Genomic DNA, 25,450 nt, shown 5'->3' with positions numbered 1-25,450 from the left:
TAACTCAGAGGCCAAGAAGAACGCTTTTAAGACAAGAATGGACAGCGTCAAGCTAAAGGAAAAAGAACAGAAGAACTGGCTGTTTCAGGCAACAGAAATCTGTCTGAGCTCTGTACCAATGTCCCTTTAACTCACTGCTCCTGGGATGCTGCACGAGCCCTGAGCTGCTCTCCTGCCCCCCTGACCCTCACTGTTGTATCTGTTTTCATCTGAACTTTAACAGCCTCTCCCACCTCCACCTCTGTCTGGCAGTGGCAGAAGTCGCCTGTAGACAGGCACAGCTCCTGTCTGGGTTTCCCTCCATGGCTACAGCTCTCCCCAGGTGCTGGTGTCTGTTCCCCTCCTTCGCCCCTCCAGACCATTTGGTAGGCGTCGCCACTGCATGTGGGCTCCACTAGCCCTGCCCACATCATTGCAAATGATCCCTTCATAAACCCTCTTTAATCACTCACTGGCCATGCCATGTGTTTCCTGCCTGGGCTCTGTGACAGATCAGCAGAGTGAGAACATGCGGACAGAGGCAGAAATGTGGATTCCAAAGAAGGGTCAAAACTCTGGCTCATGTACGCTGATCAGAGCTGGCCTCAGCACACCCCCAGCCCCCCTCCACCAGCCCCCACCTGGGTCCTTTCTTGACATCTTGAGATGTAAAAAATTTTAAATGTTGTACAAACATAGTAAAGACAAACACCAATCTGAAGAGACATTTTTTTTATCTGGCAAACGAGGTTGAGACCAATCTTCTGGTGGCTGCAGAAGAGGAAGTTTTGAATGTTTACTGCTGTTATGATATCAAATGCAACACACCACTTCTTAGGACTCTGTTTACATCTGGAATCTGAACTCCATGACAGTGTACAGAGGGCAAGAGGAATCGTGGGGCTGTCTTAGGGGCAGAGAGAATAAGAAAGGTTAAAAGCTGATTCTCAGAGACTCAGATACAGCTGCCACATTCCTCGGTGATTATACATTCAACAGGGACTCTGATTCATGAACAAATGGCCACAATGCCACACTGTGAGAGGTTTAAGGACAGTCTCCTGTGACATGAGCATAATTCACGTCTCAAATGTAGACATGTACTTTTCCCCTCTAGTCTGAAAACAATGTGATAAGCTGAGCTGGGACAGAAAATGGCTTAGGTTCAGGATCTCAACAGCATAGCTGCCAACCCACACGCTGCTTGGCTCAAGCTGGTGATATCATTTCCTCTCTTTCACGAGCCCTAAAGTTTACTCATAAATGCACGGGGAGTAAAATTTTAAAAGGGGAAATGAATGAAAAAATTATATCCCCTCAGAGACAAAAGTAGACTTGTATATTCTGTGTCTTCTCCGAGCCAATTTCAACACTGCTTTTTCCCATGCCAAACTTTCTTCGCCAAAAGGCACTGCCAGATGCACTAATGAACAGAGAGCCGGAGGAGATTAAATTCAGAGTATTCAGAAACTGACGTTGTAGATTTCTGGTCTTTGGTTCTGGACTTCATTTTTTTTTCACAGAGTTTTTTGTTTGATTTGTTTTTAATCAACAGTCTGAACCTTCTTGCAAATGCTATTTCCTGAGCTTAAAACTTCTTATCTCACAAGAACAAACAATTACTTTTCAGGGTTAAATCAGGTGAAACAGTGAAGCTCTCAGATTGCTTTACGCTAATTGCAAATAAACTAATTCACAACTCTACTTGGAAATGTCAGTTACATTCTGCTTAAGTGTGTTCTTAAATGTTTAAAGAAAAATAAAAGCAAAGATGTTTTAGAAGGTAACTTATTGGAAAACATCAGTCTAGTGCAAAAAAACTCCATTCCCTTTAAGTTAAGCAAGCACTAGTATGGAGTTAAGGGAATTAAGTAAATTAGAAAAATGTTGCTAAAGAAATCTTATCCTGATTTGAAAGAAACTCTTATAAGAATTTATGGAGACATGAGGGAAGTCAGAAATAAACTTTCTTAATCTCTGTCTGTGGTTCTGAACAAACATGAAAAAGGCACGAGAAAGCTATGTATTTAAAAATGAGTGAGAAAGACTAGAGAGGTGACAGAAAGAGGTATGACAGGTATCTTCTAAAGTCCTGTTCAACTTATAAATTACTATGTGTGCTATACGAGTGAGACATGCTGAGGGGGCAGTAAAACCACCTGGAAAGTTGCAAGTGGTAGAGGACAGGGAAAAACAAATCTCTCTCAAGCACACACCATGTACCAGACACCTGACTTATACTGTTCCACTGAGATCTCATGATAATATTATAATGCAGGTATAATGATTCCTGTTTTTGAAGATGAGAAAATTGGGGTTCAGAGAGCTCAGTTGATCCAATCAACTGAGAACCAAGGGTTTCAAACTGATTTCTGACGCACTCTAAAGCCTGTCCTTTTTCCACAGTCCAGGTGGCTTTGAAATCCAAAGCTAATGCCAAGTGTGGGGAGGAACTTCAGCCCTTCACTGCCATGTGATGTTGTAGCAGAAACGCACTGACAGCAGATAAGACCCGGCAATGGAGGCAGCCAAATGAGGTAATCTAGAAAATCTCAACCCTCAGGGTCTCTAACAAGGATGACATTGGTTTGCTTTGCCAGAAAAAAGCAAGCACAAGTATTCTACAATCTACAGGGATGCAGCGGGACCTGTGCACAGAATCCATGTTCCTGGTCTAGTGTTTCATTTGAATGATTTTGTGAACAGTTCGAGATGGTCCATCTGCTTATCCCGACACCCAACCTCTGAAAGAACCAACTTATATACATGTTCACTGACCACGATGGGATAGGACATTATTTGACAGATGTTACCTATTGAATTAGAAATGAATATTATATTTGAGAAAGGCATGAGGGGAGGATAACAACCACTTCTGACATGAGAAATCAAACACTGTGATGATACTGCCCTTCTTCGGAAGGCAAGTAAAAGAACATCCACAATCCAGTGACCCCAGAGGTGCAATGAACAAGCTAAGTGGATGGCTAAGTGGGATGAAGGCCTTCCAAATTTTAAATCTACGCACACTCCTAACTGGTTATCACTGTAAGCTTCTCTCTTTAATATTCAACTGTTTATCTATGAACTATTTACGCATGGGTCTTCCAGGAAAGACAATCACTTAATCTTGTAACATATCCGTTATAGTATTTACTCAGATAGATGGATTTGGAAAATCAAAAGAGTGGTGTTGCTTCAAGAGGTGTGTGTTCCTGTGTTGAGATGGAAGCTAACTGAGTGGTCTCAGGAGAAAGAAAGAGCCTGGGTGAGGTACATCGGTGACCCCCAGCAGACACTGGCTTCAGGGGAGGCCTTGTCCTGAGGAGGGTCAGAGGTGCACTAGACAGGATGGCAAGAAAACTAAGAGAGAAAATGTGAGTGGGAGCTCAATCTTGTGCCATGGGCCTGTCTGGAGCAAAGATGGTGTAGCAGATTGAATTACGTCCCCCCCAAACTCACTGAAGCTTGAACTGTGTAACCCAAGTTTTACATATTAGAAACTTGGTCCCTACAGGACTCTTAAGAAGGTGGGAAATCCTTTCATGGTAATTGAAAGGGGGAGCCTTGAAGAGGTGATTAGATTGTAGGACCACGCCATAGTAAATGGATTAATAATGGTGGTCAGGGGCATGATTCTGAGGGCTTTAAAGAAGAGAGTCTGTCTGTCTCTCTGCTCTCACTGCTCCATCGTTTCACAATGTGGATACCCAGTGTCACTGAACTCACCACCAAGACCCTCACTAGATGTGTTCTCTGCACTTTGGATGTCCCAGACTCTGAAACTGTAAATAATAAACTTTCTTTTCCTTATAAATCACCCAGTTGCAGGTATTTTGTTATAAGCCACAGAAATGGACTAATACGGATGGAGACAGAGAACATGGCCACTGCCTAGGTGCCCAGGTTGTGCCTCACGGTTACCACATCCAGCTCTGGCTGGCAACGTGGAAGATGACTGTTCCACAAGGAACACCACAGAATCCTAGGTCAAGATCTAATAATAAGGTGACCTAGTGTGGGAGCAAGGCAAGAGCAATTAATCATTTTTTCCCTTTGTAAGGATTCAATGAGAAATCAAGATGGATTTAAATATATAAGTAAAGTCACGAGTGAATCTAGCATTGATAAAGTGAAGAAAACAGAAGCAGAGGATTCATCAGATGCATTTTCATAAATAGTTTTGTCTGTGAACATGTACATGCCTGACAGAATGGTCTTCTATGCATGGCTGTTTCTCACATAATTCTGTTAAGGAGACTCTGCCAAAGTCTTCCAAACCAGGATTACTATAGACTTCTTTTTTGTTAAGAAAGAGACAAGATGTTTTACTTTTTCATACAGTGAGTCATGATCACCTAAAGGCACGATCCATCTTCCCACTTCGAGTTGTCACATAGAAGATAGTCCCTTTGTTCTATAATCTAAAATTAATAAGGATCCATTAAAAATCCATACAGTTTCATTCACGTAGTGAAGATCTAAATATTTTAGAGCAATATTTCCTAAAGATAGTAATTCATCATACTTTATTAAACAAACTACAGAGATATGTTTGGCTTACTTCCAGGTTAGCATATATGAAAGTAATAAGTTTAGTAAACTTCTCTCTTAAAAGTTAAAAAAGAAAAAAAAAAGCGAGATTTACCTGCATGATTGCACTTCTGGAGGAATGACAATAGTAGACTTGATTCCTGTTACCTGTCAATGAACTCATCCAAAATCAAAATACCTTCTATAATAAAAATATAGTGCATCTCACTGGACAAAACTCACTTTCCTACTTCTGAAACATATGGTGACAAAAGCCTGATGGATCATTTGTTTCTACAGAGATGGTTAAAAGGCTCTTTTCATAAATAACTGACATGATTGCATAGCACTCTTCCCTCACCTTTACCTGTGCATTCAGACAGCCTGCCTACCACAGCTTAAAAGGACAAATTTAATGGACTAATGAAATGTAGCAAAGGATAGAAACAAAGGTCCTGTGTTTTTAACCGGTATCAAATACTTGTAAATTTCTGAGTTCAGGCACATACACACATACACACACACATCTATTTTCATTATATTAAAGCACGGAAGATGCATGCATAAAAGGACTGATTTTCACTAAATGGCAATAACCCAAATCTCTAAAGTGTATATAGAAGAAAGGAAGCTTTATATGATCTACATGAGGCTTGACATAAAGATAAAAGCATGAACTTGACTCAATCACTAGTTGGGAGTTATATTTTTCCTGGGAAAGTCTTACAAGGTAGAAGAAAAAAACGTTTTTGACAGAAAAACAAAGGGTGAACATGTGTTCCTTCAACAAGCCTTGGCATTGAATTATTCCCAAGAGAAGACACTGTCATAGAGAGAACCTAAATCTATATAACAGGCAGAAAACTAGAGTTCACTGGCCAAACTCACTCATGTCAAAAGGAATTGTGGTGCACTGGAATGGAAAGAATTTTCAAGGCAATGCCAGAGAGGCAGACATTAATGAATGTTCTTCCCAATTAATCATTTTTTAATATTAAATGCAAGAGTCCGGAGTTACAAGCCAACAGAGCCAATTGAGCCATTTAAAGTTGCCAGGTCCTTTTGTAAATACCAGTGGCCTCTAGCAATTGGAGCCAGATGGGACACAAAAATGAAAACAAGTTTGAGATGATATTCTGCCAAAAGTGCATCTATTTATTAGCAGCCGCACAGTGGCTTACCACGCAGCTCAAGGAAGTCCCTCTGTCCTCCGGCTGTCCTCCAAGGACCTACCACAAAAGTTTTCCTCTGAGGAGAATGGAACAGTGTTCTGAGGCAGGAACAGCTCGCTTTCTACACAGGTAAGGTGCAGAGCACTTTCTCACGAGCCTTCCTTTCAATCATGTCAAGCAGGTGAAGACACAATGTTTGACTTACTCCAGTTATAAGGAAAAATGTAAGTGGTGAGACATATGTGATGCCACTTTGGCCTTAACTTTGGCAACTGCCACTTAATATACCACTGAATCAGTTATTCTAGGTAATAACCTGCCTCCCCAAACTGTAACGTTTTATGAATGGCCTTGCAGTGTCCTTCATGCCATCATTACTCTTAGCAATCACAGTCATTGTATCAAATACACACATACACATTTCTAATTACAGCCTCAAGAGAATGAAAAATAAAATTTCATGAATCAGTCTCAAGGAATGTCTTTCACTTGCTCTTGCCTGGTTGGAAACTATAAAAGAAATGGTTTCAAAGGAATCCCTTTTTCCAGTGGTACTGCTAAAGAGATACCAGTATAAAAATTATTTTGTGGATGCTGTTGTGGTTGTTGATTTTGAAGATATGAAGAAGGCAAGCAGGAAAATGTTTAAATTTGCCATGAATGGACACTCAAAGTCCACTTACCCAGACACCTTCGTATATTTAAGTCAGTACTTCCCAAGCATGTTGCGAGAACACTGATCTGCAAGAAGCCCCTAAAAAAAGGAGTTCCAAATTCAAATAAATTTGACAAATGCCATTTACTATACACTCTTTTTTGGAAATTCACAAGGCTTAGAGCAAGGTAAAGGCTTTTTGAAGTCCTCCAGTAAAAAAAATATATTTGACTCTTTAAAACCTAGTGCTCCTGAAATGCATTTAACTATAAAATCTTTATTTATAGTAGCCATATTTAATAGCCTGTATAATGCTACAACATATTTTGAGAAATGCTGGTATAAACTACTCCAGCAGAATGAAGTTTTTAAAAGTCTCTACCTTAGGAATTTCTATAACCTGTTCTAAAAAATCATCTCGCTGTCTGACAATGTTTTACTACCTCTCAGCTACAGCCTCATGCTACAGCTGAAGCACATTTTCTGCTGTTCTGTCCTTGGTAGAGATGAAAAATAGCTGATCACGATTTTCTACATAAAAAAATCACTAGACTTTTAGAGAGCTTTATGAAGCCATCCATCTGCACAGTCTTGGCCCCAGCTGGGATAAGTCTTAAGAGCAAGAAGGTTTCTTGGGAAGTGAGAGGAATGTTTAGATCATATCTGCATTTACAAGAATAATTTTCTCAGAGGTGGGGTGGATGGAATGAAAGTGGGAAAATCAAGCTCTTCAAGGCAGTGCTGGGTCTTATTCTACCTTTATTCTCCACACTCAGTATATTGTTTGGAGCCAGTGAGTGGTCAATAAATTGATTATCTGATAGTTTGTCTTACTGTTGTCCTCTAAGCTCTTCCTCTCCAAATGCACTGTCCTGCACCTACATATTCTCTACAAATTTATTCTGCTTGTCTCTAAATACCTTGTCAGCTTTTAAGATCATTTTCCATTTCCTTCACAGAGCTGTGCATGTGGCTGCTAACTGCAACTGGTCACACTACTCAGAATCCTGGCCTCTGCCTGTAAAAGAAAGACCCAGAAAGTACAGGGGCAGGCACATGATGAAGGGTGCTATCAGACAATTCCATCCAGGTTATTTGCCTTTTCAAAATACTCTTGAAAACTTTCCCATTCTCAGCAATGGTTCTCTTAGCAAAACATGGTCACTGATTACTCATTCATTCAACAAATACGTTTTGTTGCCATCAAAAGAGATAGTCCCTTTGGGCAATGTAGTTAGAGGTAGTCACTTAAATAATTTAGCAATCAATCACTCTCATCTCCAGGCACTATTCTAGGCTCTCTGGAATAAATCAGTGAGTAAAAGAGACCATCACCACCCCGACCAAAGAAACAAACAAACAAACAAAAAATCCCCTCTGCCCTTCCAGAGAGAAGAGAGAGAGACAGACACACACACACACACACACACACACACACACACACACACACAGAGAGAGAGAGAGAGAGAGAGAGAAAGGTGGGCAGGAAGTGGGCTGCAATTCTCAACACTGTGGTCAGAGTAGACTTGTTGAGAAGGTGGCCACCAGGCAAGGTTTGAAGGAGATGAAGGAGTCCAGCCATAGTCCTTACTTCATTGTAGGAAATGAGTTCAGGAAGGAACAAGAGAGATAATGGGGAGGGAGAGGGATGGGGCCAGAGCACGCAGAACCTGTTAGGCCATTATAAAGGTTTTGACTTTTACTTTGACAGAAATAGGGAGCCACTAGGAGATTTTAAACATAAGAGGGACATGATCTGGCTTACATTTAAAAATAATCATTCTGTTTTTGGCTTCCAGTCAAGAAGGCGGACGACTTTTCCCCACGCCACTTTCTCCCACAAATCAACCAATTTACAACTATTAAAAAGCAATGACAGCCAAGCGGGGGCTGCTAGAGCTTGGGGGAAGAGGAGGAGAGACCTATGGAGTGCATGAAGACAGGAGAAGCCAGGATGAGAGAAAGAAAGGACAGCTCTGACCATTTTGAGCCCCAGCCACTTCCAGGCTGTAGCTGCCGAGCACTGGGAGCAGGAGCTGGCAAAAGCCGCAGTTGTGCCCTCTGGATGAAGTTGCTTGGAGGTGGCAGGGAGAAGAAGACCTTGGTGGCCTCCAGGCCAGCAAGACCACTAACAGGGTTCCCGTGGACCCACATAGGAGGGAAGAGCCACAACAACTGAAAAAAGGAGCTACTCAGAGGCCGGTGAGTCATCACAAGGGACCAGCGCATGGCCTGTCCCATGGGAAGCATTTGGAGCATGGGCAGTGGGGGAGATGGGCCCATAGGGAGAGCACTGGGGCATAGCAAGGACAGCTGATTGCCCCCCAATTAGCACAGGACCACTCAGTGGAGACTGGTCAGGAATACAGAACTGCAGGGGGTGCAGTTTGCTGAAAAGACTCAGGCCCAGACCAGAGTTTCCACACAACCAGGTGTACCAGAATTCACAAGACTTGGAAGTGTTTACAAGGTCAACAATTAAACCCTGAGCTGCACAAAAAGCCTTCTCCAGGGAATCAGCAGCAAAGCAGCAATTTAGCTCAACCACAGAGCTCAAGTACTGGTCCCCACAGTAAGTTCCCTCATTTTAGAAGTAAGCAAAGGACAACAAATTAGTTCTAGTGCAGAATTTAAGTGGTGGGAACAGCAAATAATCCAACACAACTGAAAGAAAAAACAAAATACCCACAGACCAGAGACAAAGTTTGATATTAACTAGCAAAGGTCTCACATCACCAAAGAACACCTATAAAACCTAGAACGACCAGAAGATCCCTGGACCCCAAGTCAGGGAGGGGGGAGGGCTGGGGGCCTCAGCCATGACCCCGACACCCACAACCAGCCCAGTGATGACCACCAAGCCACTGCAGGAAGTTCCCCAGGCCCCTAAACCAGGACAGTGGGGGGACCAAGGGTCTCGGCCATGCCCCCCCAACACCTGCACCCAGCCCAGTGATGACCAGCAAGCTGCTGCAGGAAACACCCCAGGCTCCCAAGCTGGGGCAGTGGGGGGACTGAGAGCTTTGGCCACACCCTCTGGACATCTGCAACCAGTCCAACAATGACCATCAAACCACCACTGGAAGCACCCGGTCTCCCAAGCCAGGGCTGTGGGGGACCAAGGGCTTCAGCCACAACCCCTTGACATCTGCATCCAGCCCAGCAATGACCAAGCCACCACTGGAAGCCCCCTGGTCTCCCCCGCAGGAATGAAGGGGGTGCCATGGGCCTCAATTTCACTCCCCCACCTTCCTCTTTCTCCCATCCTATGTCCTCCCCCCTTCCCTACTCCCCCTCCCACCCAACTGCTCTGCAACAACATCTTAGAATGTAAAATCAGATGGAGCTAGGTACTGATCTCTCTTCCCGCAACCAGGCACACCGCCCCTGCCACAGGGCCTGCCCAGGGTCAGGGTTCTGCAGCTTGGAGCCAGGGACTGGCCCTTCCTCCTGCAACCAGGCAAGGAGCATGTCACAAACAGCATTCCCAGGTGGGTGGCCCACCACAACCACCACAAAAGCCACGGCTACTGCAAAAGTGGCTAGACACCACAACCACCGTACAGACGGCCCACCAACCACTTGAGTGCATTGACACAAGGAGAGTCACCAAAGAAAAGAAGACGATGTCTCTCTCCACAAAGCTATTCCAGACTGAGAGAAGAAGCATCTGCTCTATGATAATAGTGGGAGACCTGACCACAACTCTCTCAACACTGGACAGATCATCTAGGCAACAAATCAACAGAGTAACTAACTGTTACTCTTTCAGAAGGAGAGAAGAAATGTAGGGCTGTCAGGGGGGGACGGAGAGGGGGATGGGGAGAGACTGGACAAGGGGAATAAAGAATAAGTATGATTTGTAATAATATATATGCTAATAATATTGATTTGTTTGACATATGTCAACTTTGAAACCCCAAAATATGTATAATAAATTAAGATTCAACAAAAATAAATAAATAAATAAATAAATGAAAACAAAAATAAAAATAATCATTCTGGTCACTGCGTTGAGACCAGACTGGGCCACTGCCACAAGGTTGGAGGCAGGGAGACCAGTTAGAAGACTCTGGAAATAATCCAGGTGAGCGACGGTGGGGCTTGGACAGGGTGACAGCCGTGAAGGTGGTGACGAGTGGTCAGCATGTAGCTAAACGTTGAAAGTGTGCTCGACGGGATTTTTTGATGGGTTGGATATGATATTTGAGAGCGACAAAGAGGAAACAAGCAAACTCCAAGGTTTTTGGCTCAGGCAACTAGTAGAACACACTGAGATGGAAAATGCTGTTGAGGAAACAGTAACATTTCAGAGTTGAAATCGAGGCATCCATGTGGAGATGCATGGATACGGGTAGCACTTTCCTTCTTGAACAACTCTAGGTATCATACATATTATTTGGTCTCTTCTTATATTACAGGCAAGAAAGGAGTTTGGAAGACCTGATCATCAATGTTTTAATGTGTAATAATGTAGACACATAAACATTAAAGCTCATATTACAAATTAGCTTTCTTTTGAAGACTCTTTGCTACTCCTTAGGCGATGCATATGTAAAAACGAGGAATTTTATGTGTTTTTTCAATGGGGTGGGGTGATTCTCCCCAGGTTGTGCTTGTCAGTCTGCCATCTTTCTATAGTCTCCTTGAGCATTGAACTTATAGCTAATTACCTAAAGAATCTGGCAATCAATTACTTCAGTCACCTTTGTATTTTCCAGCTCAATAAACAATTTCCAATGGGCTTTCTGTTTAGAGGGACTTGTTTTAGCTGCTTTGATCTCTGAGACTCCTAATTATATATTTCATGGTTTTCTCAGAACAAGACAGAAAAAGGTATGCTCCTTTCAATAGAAACTTCATGCTCTGAATGAAAATAGAAAGGACAGAATAGCTCTAGGATTTACTGAAATGTCTTCTGACCTTTTTATGAGTTTAAAAACAATCAGTAGCATTGTAAAGCTGAGTGGTAATGAGTTGCTTTTATGAGCATATGAATCATTAAGTGAAGAGAAATAACAAGGGTTAAAAACTAAGCTTACCTCTCCAAAGATGGCCCTTACTCTGAGAAAAAGCAAATAATAACATAGACTATGAAATCCTGCTGAGACTCACAAAGCACACACATCAAGGAAATAAAATACAGCCGGTAGGGCTGGCTGCAAACTTCTTTTTTCACTGTACAACTGTCTCTTTCATTAATAAATTCAATGAGTCTTCCAATTGAGGTATAAACATAATTCATCTTCTTATTAAATAGTGTGACTTGTGAAATTATAACTGCGCTGGGAAGGCAAAGAATAAAACAAATTATTTAATGATGTGGAAAAACTCCTGCCAGGCCTCGGTCACCAGCCATGCACCCTACTCCAGGTACAACTGAACTGTACATTACCTACAAGGTGGGGAAAGAAAGAGAACTTGTAAAAGTTTCAGCTCCAGAACAAGGAGAAGATCTTCACAGGTGAGATATTAATAACAGACAAAAAGGACGGCCTTGGGAAGACTGTGCTCAAGAGCCTCAAATGTTTGAAATGCAAGAAACACATTTCCAGTGTCTATTAGGTTCCAACCCCCACCACTGTGGGCACTGGAGAAGTCCAGCAATGGCAGCAAGAGGTTTTCAGAACAAAAAGAAAAAAAGAAAATGGTTCTTTTCTTAAATCTGGACTTTTCTTTTTTTTTTTTTTTTGCTAAATTTTCACATAGCTTTAAGAATCCATAATACTTCTAAAGTTTGGAGCTTTAGGTGATATTGCCAATGTTCACTTATAAATGTGTCAGTGACATGTGCCACTATTTCCTTTCTCTTGATAAACATTCAGTTTTAACTAACAGAGCAGTTTTATGTATACTCTGCTCTTCTGTTACATGTGAACGCACTCACTTCCCAAACGATGGTCAAGCATTAAAAACAGAAAGTATGTTACTAGCATTAGCTCTTATGACAGGAATTGAGAGAAGCTCGCTGTTTACCTGAGGTGGCGGATGAAGGGACGGGGAGTGAAGGGAAGATCAACTTTTACAAGAAACAGGAGTATCACACGTAGACTCTGATCATTTCTGGACCTTGAAATGTAATCAACTGGTTTTCTTTTTTTTTTTTTTTTTTAAGTGTTTCTACAAACTGGAGACAGGAGCCCTTATTGTACTCCTGGATTTAAGCTGTGACAATTTCATGTTGATGGTGATGATGATGATGACAACGACAAAGACTATGAAAACAGCTGGCAGGTATTTGATGCTCCCTGTGTGCAGTCACCGTACTGAGTGTTTAACGTGGCTTGCCCTGGTCCAACCTCAAACTGTGGAGCGGGAACTAGGCTCAGCAAGGTGAGCTCATTCAGCTGGTCTGTGGCAGAGCCTGGCCTCAGGCTCAGGTCAGTGCTAACCACTGCGCTCCACAGCCTCCCCTCCTCCCCACCTCAGGTCTCTTGATCTGAAACCAGGGGCCACTCTCCTCCACAGAGGAGACTGACTTTCACTTGAGGTTGCTGGTCATGAATTTAAAGCGAGATCACTAAATGAAATTAGAATGACAGAACACGAGTCACAAAATTATTTGTATCACATTTAGCAAAGCAATGACATAAAAGTATGTGGAAAGAGGCAGCAACAATAGATCCTTAAATATGTTCATATCTTAAAATAAGATGCAAATCCAACTTCTCTAGTTTCCAACACTGCACCAGATGAAGCAGTAAGCTCATTTTCCAACTCTAACCAGATAAATGATATAAATGAAAATCTCAGCTTTGAAGTATGACCTAAGGGCCAAAGTTGACTATAGCTAAGCTACTGAGCTGGAAAATTGTGACCCCGCTAGCAGAGCATGATCACCATAAACAAAAAGGTGGCAGGTGGAAAAGCCAGCTGACAGCAGTGAGAAGAGGCAGGATAAATGTCTGGGCAAGTTAGAGACAAGCGGCACCTCAGACAATGACCACTCTCATGGCACTGGTGCTCATGGACAGATGGACCAAGGCAAGACATCACAGGTCCTCATCTATCAGATATAGCAATGGTATCAAAGCAGGACAAACTGGATGGGTTGTAAATGGGCCAGAAAGATTGGACCTACAACAGCATGAGGAGGATTTTCATGAACTGAGGTTAAAAAAAGCATGGAGACCACGCAGAGAATGGGGAAGTGAAAAGAGAAGTGTGGGCCAGAAGAAAAAAAAAAAAAAAGTCAGCATTGGCATATTGCCATTCACTATTAAATGCAATCTTCCCATTCTTCAAGTTCAATTTTATTTTGCCATTCTATATTAAAACACAATGCTTAGTTCACCAGGTTTTACCAGGTTTCATAATGGCTATTCTGTAACGCAGTGATCTATGTGTTACAGTAATACAGTAACCTATTATTTGGCTGAGCTAAACGCAAAATAACTTCCAGGAACCTGAAAATTGTGTTTAGTTCAACTATATGGGTATATGGTAGTACAACGTTCCATCCCAGGGGTTGGCTAATTTATGCTACAATGCCAGAGTTGAATACTTGTGACAGTTTGCACAGGCAGCAAAGCTCCAAATACTTATTATCTTGTACTTTAAAAAAAAGGTTGCCATTCCTTGGTCTATTGTACTGTATTGTATTTACGCCCATAAGCTGTTCCAAGTCTTTTTTGGAATGAGGTAGGAATGTCAACTTGCAAATAATTACTTTCCAATAGGGGCTCTCATTCTAATATTACCTTCTTGTTGAGATGGGTGGGGGGTTTATTTAAAGAGAGATCTTAGGCTGACAATCCCTGTTTATCAGATAACTGTCTGCTCTTTGAATGGCTGGGGTGATAGGGGCTGTGATATGGACCAGCATGGAGGCAGATCAAGAGCAATGCATGGAGGGACGCCCTGAGATGGGCACAGCTGCCTGCCTAAGTGAGGAGATGCATTAGCCCCGTGCCCACCTCCTCCTTCCATTTCCACCAAGTTGTCACTAGTGATCACTTCCAATGGCCAGGTTGCAAATTTGTCCTCATTTGGACCTGAAATTTTGGCTTATTTTCCAAGTGTCAGAGCTATAGCCTACGATTTTTCTTGGTTGCAAATGAGTGATGTGGGAGACTAAGAATGGAAAGATAGATGGGGACAAAACTATGACCCCTACCAAAATAAAAAAAAAAAAAAAAAAGGAAAAGAAAACCCTCAAAGCCCCATACTTAAAGGGGGTAGGATTTTCACTGTCCAATGTCCATTCTCAAGAGACATGCCATCACTGAGGCCATGATTAGGAAAGTCAGATTTCATTAACCCCTCTCCTTCTTCAGGTTTTCCTTTAACAAGTATGCTACAAGACTATAAAAGGTATAAAAATACCTTAAAATCTCAAGACACCCTATGAGAATATAACAAAGAACCAATACCAAATAAATTGCTCTTAACTATAATTTAGTGGTGTTTCCTCTGTAATGCAGGGAAACCACATTAGAGGATATGGGAAACAAGGAACTATAAAGAATAGTACCAATGGTATTAACTCTCCTAAACAACCCAAATTAGACTGGCTACTTTCCTGATATATGTCACTTTTTATTGCAAGTCAACAGTGTGACATAAAGTCTGTAAGAGTTGTTAAGAAACACCCAAGTGCATTTTCAGCCTGTGGTTCTTGTGGGGCATAAACATTCATATTCATATTAGCGAATGGAATAAGCAGCTTTTGTGGCTTAAATTTCCTTTATCTCCATGGAACATACATTTTCACAGAACAATTATCTTCATCACAAAGGGTGGGAGCAAATTCACCTCAAAATTCATTGTTAAAAAGAACTCAATCCAATAATGAATTTCTAGATTGTTCTCTACCTTATGTAACATAAGCTTAAATGTATTCCTAGAGAATAATGGGTATGATAGGAGGAGGAGACGAAGGAATGTCACAGGATAAGACAAGCTCTTTTAAATTTTCAAAGATGTCAAGTGAGCTCTTCTGGGATAGATAATAAACTACACCTAGAGGTCTTACATTTCTCATGCCATGAAAATAGAACAAACTAGAAACAATCCCAAAATTCATTCAGTTGTTATTTCTAGAGAAAAGAAACATTTAGACTGTATCCTAGCTCTCTCACTCAAGTCTGGACAAGACCTTGCCAAAACTCAAACGTCTACTCTGAGAGTTGCTTATAGGAACAGTCCAACAGGATACGGAAGGGCAATTTGTAATGGTGTCTAACAACTTCTAAAAAAGAATGAATTTAGTTTTGTTTCAATAAATGTATAAATGCATGAAAAAAATTGTTCAAAGGAAGTCCATGGAGGGTGGGATTTGGTGGGGGAATGGTTTGTGGAGGTACCTCTGCTGTTTTGTTTCTCGCATGCGTTAATTTGCAGCTTTGTAAAGTTAATTATTAAATATTAATAAAAATTCAAATAAGTATAAATACAATTGTAACAGGACGGAGTACACTATGCCCCCTTTCTGGTTTTCTGGTTAACAACAAGGTAGAAAGGCAAAAGATGGTTTTTGGTAAATTGGAGAAGAAACAAAGACTGTAAGCATATATATTGCCCAAAATGATGTAAAAAAAAAAAAAAAAAAAAAAGCTGGTTAATCCTAGCAAAAGAAAGATCTGTATGTCTTCTAGAGCCCTCATTGACTGCAAGGCTGCTCTTTTTCTTCAATTCCCACTTCATATCCCCCCCCCCCCCCACACACAGAAGAAGTTAAAGAACCTGAATTCTTTTCTCTGATCTTGTTTCCCGCCCTCCATGGCCTCACCCCATCAAGAAGAAAACTAGACAAAACAGAGCCAGGGGCCACGTGTAAGAAGCCCGGCAGCAGAAGGGAATGTAGGCAAAGGCTTCCAAAGATGGAGGCCTGATCCTCTGGGCACACACACGTGTGCACACACACACTCACTTGATCTCTCTGACATCATTTCACATAGCTCTGCCCCTGGCTCACTCTGCTCCAGCCATGGCAGCCCCCCTGCTGTCTGTGAAGGCTCCATACCTTCCTGCTTTAGGGCTTTGGCACTTGCTTTCCTTTCTCTTGGGATGCTCTTCCCCAGACAGCCACGTGGCTCACTCGCTCACATTCTTCATGTCTCTGCTCAAATTTCACCTTATCTGTGAGGCTGGCTCTGACCTCTTCACAACACTTAACACTTGGCATATACAGGCATACTGTAAGTGTTTAAGTGTAAGCTCCATGCAGGCAGGATCTTCATTTTGTTCAATGCCCTAATCCCAGCAGCTATTAGGCATTCAATCAATGCTTACACAATGAGAGAGGAAGACGTAGCGAAGCTAAAGAGAACAGATTCTCCCCTGAATATAAGCCAAGGTTCATTTCGTATGATTGAGAATAAATCAAAGGTTAAAATAAAGGAAATATTTTCTATGATTTTCTAGACTCAGTGCATATAATTGTTTATCCAATATTTTTTTTTGCTAGAAACGTATCATATAGTCTCACTTTCAAAATTTAAGGACATACCTAGGGATTATAAAATAATTTCAACTAAATGCTTACTGACACAGTATACATATCATGTGGAAATATTCTAGGTGAGCAAAACTGTGCTTATTTTGCTGGCATTATAACAAATATTTCATCCCTTGATTCTTTCTAGCACAGAAGAATGTCCATAAACCAAAACTTCTGTTTTCATAAAAGATTAATCCTACTGTGTATTGTCTCAGAGTGAAAGCCCTTAACACCGCGTCCCTAGTAATTAATCATCACACACACAAAAAGCAGGATTATTCCCACTTCAAGAAGTTACTAACAGGAGACTCTGACTTTTAAGACCTGATTCTTATCTCCCTTCTACTATGTAAGTGGATAAAGAAAAGAGAAGACAGTTTGCAAAAACATGAGCTACAGGCCAAACCTCTGTCTCCAACCTCTGAAAAAAGAAAATATAGAAAGTATAAGTGGCCTTCAAGAATTGCTGGAGGCTCTAGTCAATGTTTGCAAAGAATTTTCAAGATGAAAGCCAACACAGAAGAGTACAATTTTGCTATCACCACAGCTTGAATGACTGGCTAATATTTCCACATGCATTAAGTGATTTTGAAACAAATCCCATGAAAGAAAAGGATTAGCAGCCTTCCAAAGAGGAAGTTTCCATTCATTCATCACATTATTAAAAACACTCTAGGGAGGGCCAAGGCTTGCCTGTGTGCCAGGTCTACTGCCATCATGAAAGTTCATATGTAACACACCTGACCATGATGACAGCCTGTGGGGACCCACCAGTCTCCTTAATGAGTTAGGAGGGAGTCAGGGAAAACCCTCACTGACATACCAATCCAGGCTTTACTACATTTGCTCCTGCAGATCAATTACAATATAGCATGCATGCCAAACCATAAGCCAAGGCCAGATTCTAATAAAACAAACTTCATATTCACCCCCAGATACTGCACACAGCTACTGAGCACAGTGCTTTTATAGCCTTTAGTATACATAACTCACTTAAAAATCAAAAAAGGTTCTGCAACCCAAAATCTAATTGAACAGAATTGATAACTTCTTGTACTATTATTCATTTAGATAATATATACTGAGTGGCAAACAATAAAATTTTGGTAAGAAATATTAAGTGTGGCAAGCTATGGCAGTGAACAAGACTAAAAAATCTCTCTCCTCATAGGGCATATGTTCTAGATGGTGGAAACAGACATTAAATAAAATAACCAAATCATATAGCATTTTAGAAACTGGAATAGCTAAAAAGTAAAAGGGAGATAAGGAAAGGAGTGAAGAGTATGGGACTGCATTTTAAATAGGGTGTTTAAGGTAGGCCTTCTAAGAAAGTGACTCTGGACTCTATTTTGCTCTTCTGAAATTGTTGGTTTTCCTATTTTAATATATGTGATGTACTTGCTTGTGCTAAACTGGAAAATCTAATCTGTTTCTCTGCAGAGCAGTGAGATTTGTGTTCCATATTTTTGTTTTTTCGTTTGCCTGGATCTCAGGGGATCTCTATTGTGCCTGCATGGCTTTGTGATTAACCAATGATTTGGACAGAGGTTATACATAGACAATTCAGCCAGTGAAGCTTCCACCCTCTGCCACCCAACCCATGTAGGGGTTAAAGAATTCATTCAAACTTGCAGTAAATAAGTAAGTCTCCCAGGCTTTTAACTTTGCTTGTACTTCCTAGAGAGTTCCATGTGCACATGTCATTTAACAATGAGCCATGAATGTATGAACAGTATATTATCTCAGTCCTTCTACAACTCTCTTGCTTCTAAAATCTCCCCCTTAAATTTCCAGCTGCCTTGCTTCTCTCCCAAACCAAATCAGCCACTTCCAGCCAGTTCACCTATGGATTTTTATTACCAGATATAGGAAGATGGGAGGAACATCCTTAGGCAAGAGGCATTTTATCCAATGAAGCAGTAGTTTTTCATAAGTAAACGTTTTCAAGTTCTTTGCTGCCTCAATCATTTTTGAAATAGTTGTATTTAATAATTTTGTACAGTTTTATGCTTTTTTTGGGGGGGGAAGAGAAATCACCCAACTACCTCAGGCAGTTATTTGTGGAAGTAGTCTTAACCATATTTTAAGCATTTATAAATATATTATTTATCACAATTTCAGTTATCATTACATTAAATCAAACAAATTACTTCAAAAATTAGCCAACCAGGAGGAAAAATCTTCTTGATTACATGACTTCAGATCCAATTTCTACAGGGTTGGTAGAAATTGTCAAAGAAATATAATTAAGGTGGCCATCGTCTAGTAACCCTGCTGAAGTCTGTAAAACATCTATTACTTACTAGAAAAACTTTAAATACACAAAGTTTTAGAGACAGAAGAGTAGAGTCAATTTAGATCCAAACCCATGTGAAAAAAAAGAACATTACTGAGCTTAAAATATCTGTCTTCAAATGCACTAGGTTCATTTGATTTTTGAGAAAATTACCTTGAAGGCTGCTAAGCAGTGCAGGCTCAATAAGGTCATCACAACTGCCAGAAAGATGGTGGCTAAGTTCCTCACGTCCCATAAGGTCTCTACCAGAGGAATACTGCCGACCTGCCAGTCGTAGCACAGGGTAACAGGTGCAAGCAGCAGCCATGTGTTGAAGGCCAAGAGGTAGGAATAGGTAAGGAATCTACAAAGAGAAGAAGATTCACTGAAACACAACTCAAGGTCCATGACATTTTGCAAATATTCATTCACCATGTTTCTATTCAGTGGCATTTTCGCACTGTCAATGTTATCTTATAGGAGAAGACAAGGAAAGATGGAAAGACATTCATTTATTTACTCATTAAGTAGATCATTTGGAGATCTATCTAATAGGTTCTAGCCATTGTGTTAGGTGATGACCTTTCAATGGTGAACAAATAAAGACATAGTTTCCATGACATATATTTAAAAATTATCATACAAATACATACATTACAACCTGAGAAAAATGCTGTGAAGGAAGAGTTTGATGAAAGAATATGCCACAAATGCTGCTCTACTTTAGGTATAATTCACTGGATAAGAGACATTTGAGCTGTCCCTTCTTAACAGTGCTCAGAAGCCTGCATTAGATTTGAAAATATTTTTTCCTTTTTATAAAAGATTGATACACATTGAATTATTTCAAAAAATCAAACTATTTGAGGTAGGAAGATAAAATTCCTCATTCACAAACGCAGGGTTAGCCTTCAAGAGGAGAGATGCACGGCTGTCCCTGCTGACGAGAACAGCTGGGTGGACGCGGGGAAGGAAGACAATGGATGGAGATCTTATTCCTGATTCCTGCCCAAGACTAGGCACTAAGGGGAAGTGGAAGGCACTCTGGTCGACCCCCTTCCTCTGGGAATAGAGGAAATTAAATTTATTTAAATTCGTTCAGTCAACCCATTTATTAAGCCGTGTTCTAGACCCTCGAGAACTGCAGAACTCTAAGCTTATAACAAAACTTTGTCCGAATCTTTGCGTGAGGAGATAACAAAACTCTAGCACAGCTTCTAGCAGCATAAAGCCACGTCCCTAGGATGACCCCAGCCCCCCCCCATTAAAATGCCTCCCCGAGAAATCTCAATGCTGCCAGGAGAATTTACTCTTCGTTCTAGCCAACACCTAACTATAGGCCCCTGACCTCCCTTTCTTAGAGCATTTATGAAAAAGAGCTTGACTGTGAATGTGCAGCTCTTACAGCTCTGAACTGTCTTTCTCAAGGACCTGAGAGCCATTCCTCTGAAATGCAGTCAGGAAGGACGGGGCCTCTGTCTCCCAATGTCTGTGGAAGGATAGAATCCTAACTTTGAAAACTGCCGGCTAACAGACACAGCTGGCCTAATCACATTTACCAAAATGGTAAGTTTTCACTTCTCTGACCCTACTGAGCCCCTGCTTGACCCCCTCCCTCATTCTCCCTTTAAAATACCCAATCACTGGTGCACAAATCGGAATGGAGCTCAGCTCTCTCCCCTGCTGTCAATAGTTACTCAGTAAAATCTGTTTTCACTGCTTCAACTAATGTCCAACTGTGTTTATCTTTGACACACTACATGGGATTAAACAAAAGATTTAGATAAATTCCCTGTCTTCGAGGACTGTATAGTCCCATAGAGTAGGACAGAATAAGATGAATACCATAGAGTACAGAATTTAATTTCCCCCCATTTGCCAGATTCTTTTGGAGGGATTCTTGGATTGTCAAAGAGGTCAGAGCAGATAATTTCTAAGTGATCCTCCAGTGTTAGGAGTCAATTCACCTTGAATTCCTGTCAACAAGTAGCTGCTGGTTTGGAATATCCTTCTCAAACCTTCCAAGCTGGTCTCCTCTGCTTTCCTCCTATTCCTCCAAGGTTGGCAGTGGAAAATCATCACAGCCATCAGGGTGCAGGGCAGTGAGGGCGATTATTCACAGCCCCGACTCCCAAACCCCAACAGAGAAATGGGTTGAAGGAGTGGGAATATTTCAATGGTGTTTCTCAACACTGTCTTCTCTGCTGTAATTTTTAATAAAACGGTAACATACAAATAAGACAGTATTACACTGAAAGCCTGATGAAGTGCAAGCTTCATTATTTAACAAAAACCAAAAACACTGCTTTTTCCCTTTTAGTTTTGGGCCTGTGAAATTGTCCCATGAGAATGCCTTCTCCATAGAAAGATGACTGTGTCACTTTGGGCTCCTTTTTGTACAGAGCTTTCAGGTTGATGCTCTCTGCGTTTTAGCTGTGTAAAGATTCTCTGTGACTTGGCTCATAGGTGAATGCTGAGCCATCAAACTTAGAAAAATCATGCAGCTCTGCCACTCAATCACATCCTACCTCTTAAACATTACTTTGAAAAATATTATACCTTTTGTGAAATAATAGATCTAGGCAATGATCATCGATGGCTGCTAAAATTATTAGGCAAAAGGCTGATGAGGTACTTTATAATGGATGAATAAGGCTAAATCCTGTGCCCAAAACTGACTAATCAATTTCAGCATCATAGAAAAGGAGACAAACAGCCTGATGTACTCCAGATGGGAATACATGCCACCACCTAGGAGGCAGTCTCTTCAAAACAAAAAACAAAACCAAAACAAAACAAAAATTAAACCTGAATTTGACCAAGTCCTAAACTTAATTATCAGTTTATAGCAAATACAAGAAACAAGAGAACATGTAACAGGACACCACAGGGATGCACTGTGCAAAATCCAGAATGTGGGAAACTCACGGAACACGTGACCCAGTTTCTCAAACAAACATACTGTAATGGGGAAAAAGGAGGGGAAGAAGGCATCTATAAATTAAAGATGACTTAAGAGACATCGAAGTACAGATTTTGTTCAGATGTTAATTAAATAAACCACTTTTAAAAATAACCACTTAGGACACAATCAGAAAAAAACTGAAATGCTTTTTGGCTATAGAGAAAACTGGATAGAGCAAATCATCATTAATTTTTAAATAACGGTATTGAGGTTATATTTTACTAAGAGTTCTTGAATTTTAGGAATGCTTACTAAAATTATACACACACGAAATGAGATGATGTCTGGGATTTTTCAAAATAATTGACTGGGGTGAGGGAGAAGAAGTGGGTGGGATGTGGATGAAATACAATGGCCAGGAGTTAGGATTGTTGAGACTGGATGACAGGTATGTGGGGGTTCTTTACGCCACCTTCTCTACTTTAGTACGTGTTTGATATTTTCCATAATAACAACTTTTTTTTTTAACTAGGGGAAAAAGGCAATAGAATTGCAATAGTAATACTTTCTTATCCTATTTCTAGCAGCAGCTTGAGTATGAACATCTGTCAATGCTATGCAGAATTTATTATTTTAATTTTAAGTTCACATTTTGGCTTTGCCCTGCAAGTTCTCTTCGGTTTTTTATGTTTTCTAGACTTGCAGTATTGTATTGATGAAAAGCAAATATAAAAAGATAATATTTTAAAAAATTACAATCTCGACATAGTTACTTACATATATTTTTTTAAATGTTCAGTGCGACTTTTTACACAAATTGTTAACCCATAAAGATTAAAAAAGTAATGTACAGAACCAAGCAATTTCCCCTTCCTATAACCCTAAAAAGGTCACAACTATTAACTTTTCCAAGGGTTCTTTTAATACACATGTGTTATTTCTAGTAACTCAAAGATATTCCATATCTTTTAGTGCATATGGATTCAGATCAATATTGCTAATAAACTCTTTAAATACGGTTTGAAAAACTGACATAGCACTGGAAAATTTCTGCAAATTTAAGTACAAAGAAGCCATTTGGAATCACTCCAAATGCTAATTACATTTGGGGGGGGGGGGCTAGTTGAGCTAGCTGTAATAAACAAGTATTCCAATTCAACTCCGTAACTATGAATTATATTCAAGCTAATCATCTTGTTTATTTCTGCTAAAATTTCAGAAATGAAATAATCTGTCGATTATCTCTGTCCTGCTGAGTTCCCTTTTCTAAAGCAAGAGCAAAAGCGAAGTGAATTATTTGCCAATTTTCTACCATAAATTCTGCTAACAGGAGGAAAGCCACCACAATATCTTACTAACAAAATGGAATATACAGCACAGAAAGCCAGGGATTCAGCTTAAACAATTCAGTCATGCATTTTCATTGGTGAGCCAGGGAAGGGTAAAGAGGATTCATGAGAGAAATACATGAAAGGGCAGCTGAAGCTGTGGGGAAATGGCATCCATCAAACGGCACCTAATAAAACTGCGTGGCTGTTTAAATCTAAATCTTCATTCTTATCAAGAAAAAAACTAGAGTGCTTTAAGTGCAAAAATATGCAAAGATTTTGTTCATTCCCTTTGTGAAAATCTTTTTTTGGCTAAGATATAACATAAGCCTCACACATGTCCTTGCCCTAGAAAGATGCCTATGGCAGGTACATGTGAAAAAGCATGCACACTGTGAGCAGAAACATACAGCTCTTGCTTGTTTTACATAAAAATGTTACTGCTCAAAGGGTCCTTCGTTTTCTTTTACCTACAAAATCCTTTATTGTTTCATAAATACATGACATTGGGTGCACTGGACACATGTGTCTCCTCTCAGGAAGGGCATTTGCCAATACTGTCAATGTAGCAGCCTAAGTGTAAAACACCTGTACCACCAGAGCGCAGCACCCGCCCTGCCCTGACTCCTCCTATGCCCACCAGGTTTTGGTGATCTGCTGAGCCCTCTCCCAGGCTGCTGCCTATTTTCATCCTCACAACTCCTGAATGACCATGGATGCTTCACAGCCTTCCTGTGCCCCAGCAATGACAGGCCCACACAGGCAATAGCTGCTTATCAGTGTCATTAACATTCTCTTAGCCTGTCTATGACCTTCTCCAGGACTACCTAATAAAGAAAGCTACTTCCTGCATTACCCTTCTCAACAGACCAGAAACCTGCACTTGAATTCAATAAATATTGAGTAACGATCTGTGCACTTTCTACATGTCGAAGGCTAGTAAGATCTAGTCCCTGCCTCCCACATGGGCACATTTGCTGCCTCAGTGGCACATACATACATTATATGGTTGGGTAACAGTGTAATATAAACATCGAATTTCAATAGTTCTAAGAAATGGTAAATTAATAAAAAATGGAGGATTAAGGTCTGAAATGAAAAATAGCATGTGAAGTGTTGGTGAGGGTGAGGAGCAATTGGAACTTGAAAACACTAATGTAAACTGATCACACCACTTTGGAGAACTGTAGGCAGTTTCATGAAAGCAAAGTGAATGCACATTTGATGAACTCCCAAGTCCACTTCTACATGTATACCTAACGGCACTGCACATATCTGGTAGAAGACACTGAAATGACTGTTTATAGAGTACTATTCTTAACAGCTCCGAACTGGAGACAACCCAGATGTCCATCTACAATAAAATGGATACACACATAGTAGAATATCCAATAAATGACAATCTATTCAGCCATGAGAATGAATGCAACAGCATGGATGGACCTCCCAATGGTAATGTGGAATAAAAACAGAAGACACAAAAGTAAAGGAAATGAAGGAAAACCATCTATAGACAAGGATAGGGGGACTGGAAGCAGGACCTGACCCACAGGAAACTGGGATGGCACCAGAAAGCCACAAGGCAGTCCCCTGCTGAACGGATGATGTGGAGGGTGGTCTATCACCCTCATTCCCTTGCTCCTCCATAGCAACAGAGTAGAAGGTGCCAGATGAGTGCTGTGGCCCTCCCTAGGAGCATTCCAGGGCCAACACCCACCAGCAGTACTAACACTGGCTGCCTCAGCACCTGGGAGTAGAGACGGAAGGACCATTTCCAAACATGTAACAAAACAGTAAAAGAAATCCAAATACTCTCCAACCAGTTCTCAGTGTGTTTTGTAACAGTTCTTCTGGCTTATTAGGACCCGTGATCCAATCAAGCCCGCTCAATTAAAGGTAGAGATATTTTTAAAATTCCTAGAAGAACCCAAAGACAGGAAACTCAGAGTAAGACCAGACTTCTTAGGAACCAAAACCAAGCATCTGCAAGAAAGCAAGGCTGCACCATCTCTCTGGGCCACAGGCGTCCCTCGCTGTCCTGCTCCGCTCTGTGCACTCGCTCTGCCACCTGTCTCTGCTCACGGGCTTCTCAAGCTTGTTCATAACTGAGGCTGAGGCATGGTCATCAGGGCTGTCCTCAGCCTCTCTACTTTTCTCTT

General features: G+C 40.9%; 1 protein-coding gene across 2 annotated transcripts in view; it reads right to left on the bottom strand.

Moving 5' to 3' along the window:
- TMTC1 (transmembrane O-mannosyltransferase targeting cadherins 1) overlaps window positions 1-25,450 on the bottom strand; it is a 281,941-nt gene that overhangs the window by 101,887 nt on the left and 154,604 nt on the right. The window contains exon 8 of one of the 2 annotated variants that reach the window (XM_063074874.1): window positions 19,233-19,422. The exons of the other annotated variant lie outside the window; for it this stretch is intronic. Within the exon in view, the coding sequence (XP_062930944.1) occupies window positions 19,233-19,422 (190 nt within the window). The remainder of the gene's footprint in view (window positions 1-19,232; window positions 19,423-25,450) is intronic. 2 annotated transcript variants of the gene reach the window in all.

Source organism: Cynocephalus volans, chromosome 12, assembly GCF_027409185.1.
Source record: "Cynocephalus volans isolate mCynVol1 chromosome 12, mCynVol1.pri, whole genome shotgun sequence".
Taxonomy (NCBI): Eukaryota; Metazoa; Chordata; class Mammalia; order Dermoptera; family Cynocephalidae; genus Cynocephalus; species Cynocephalus volans.
This window is presented reverse-complemented; position numbering and strand designations above follow the sequence as displayed.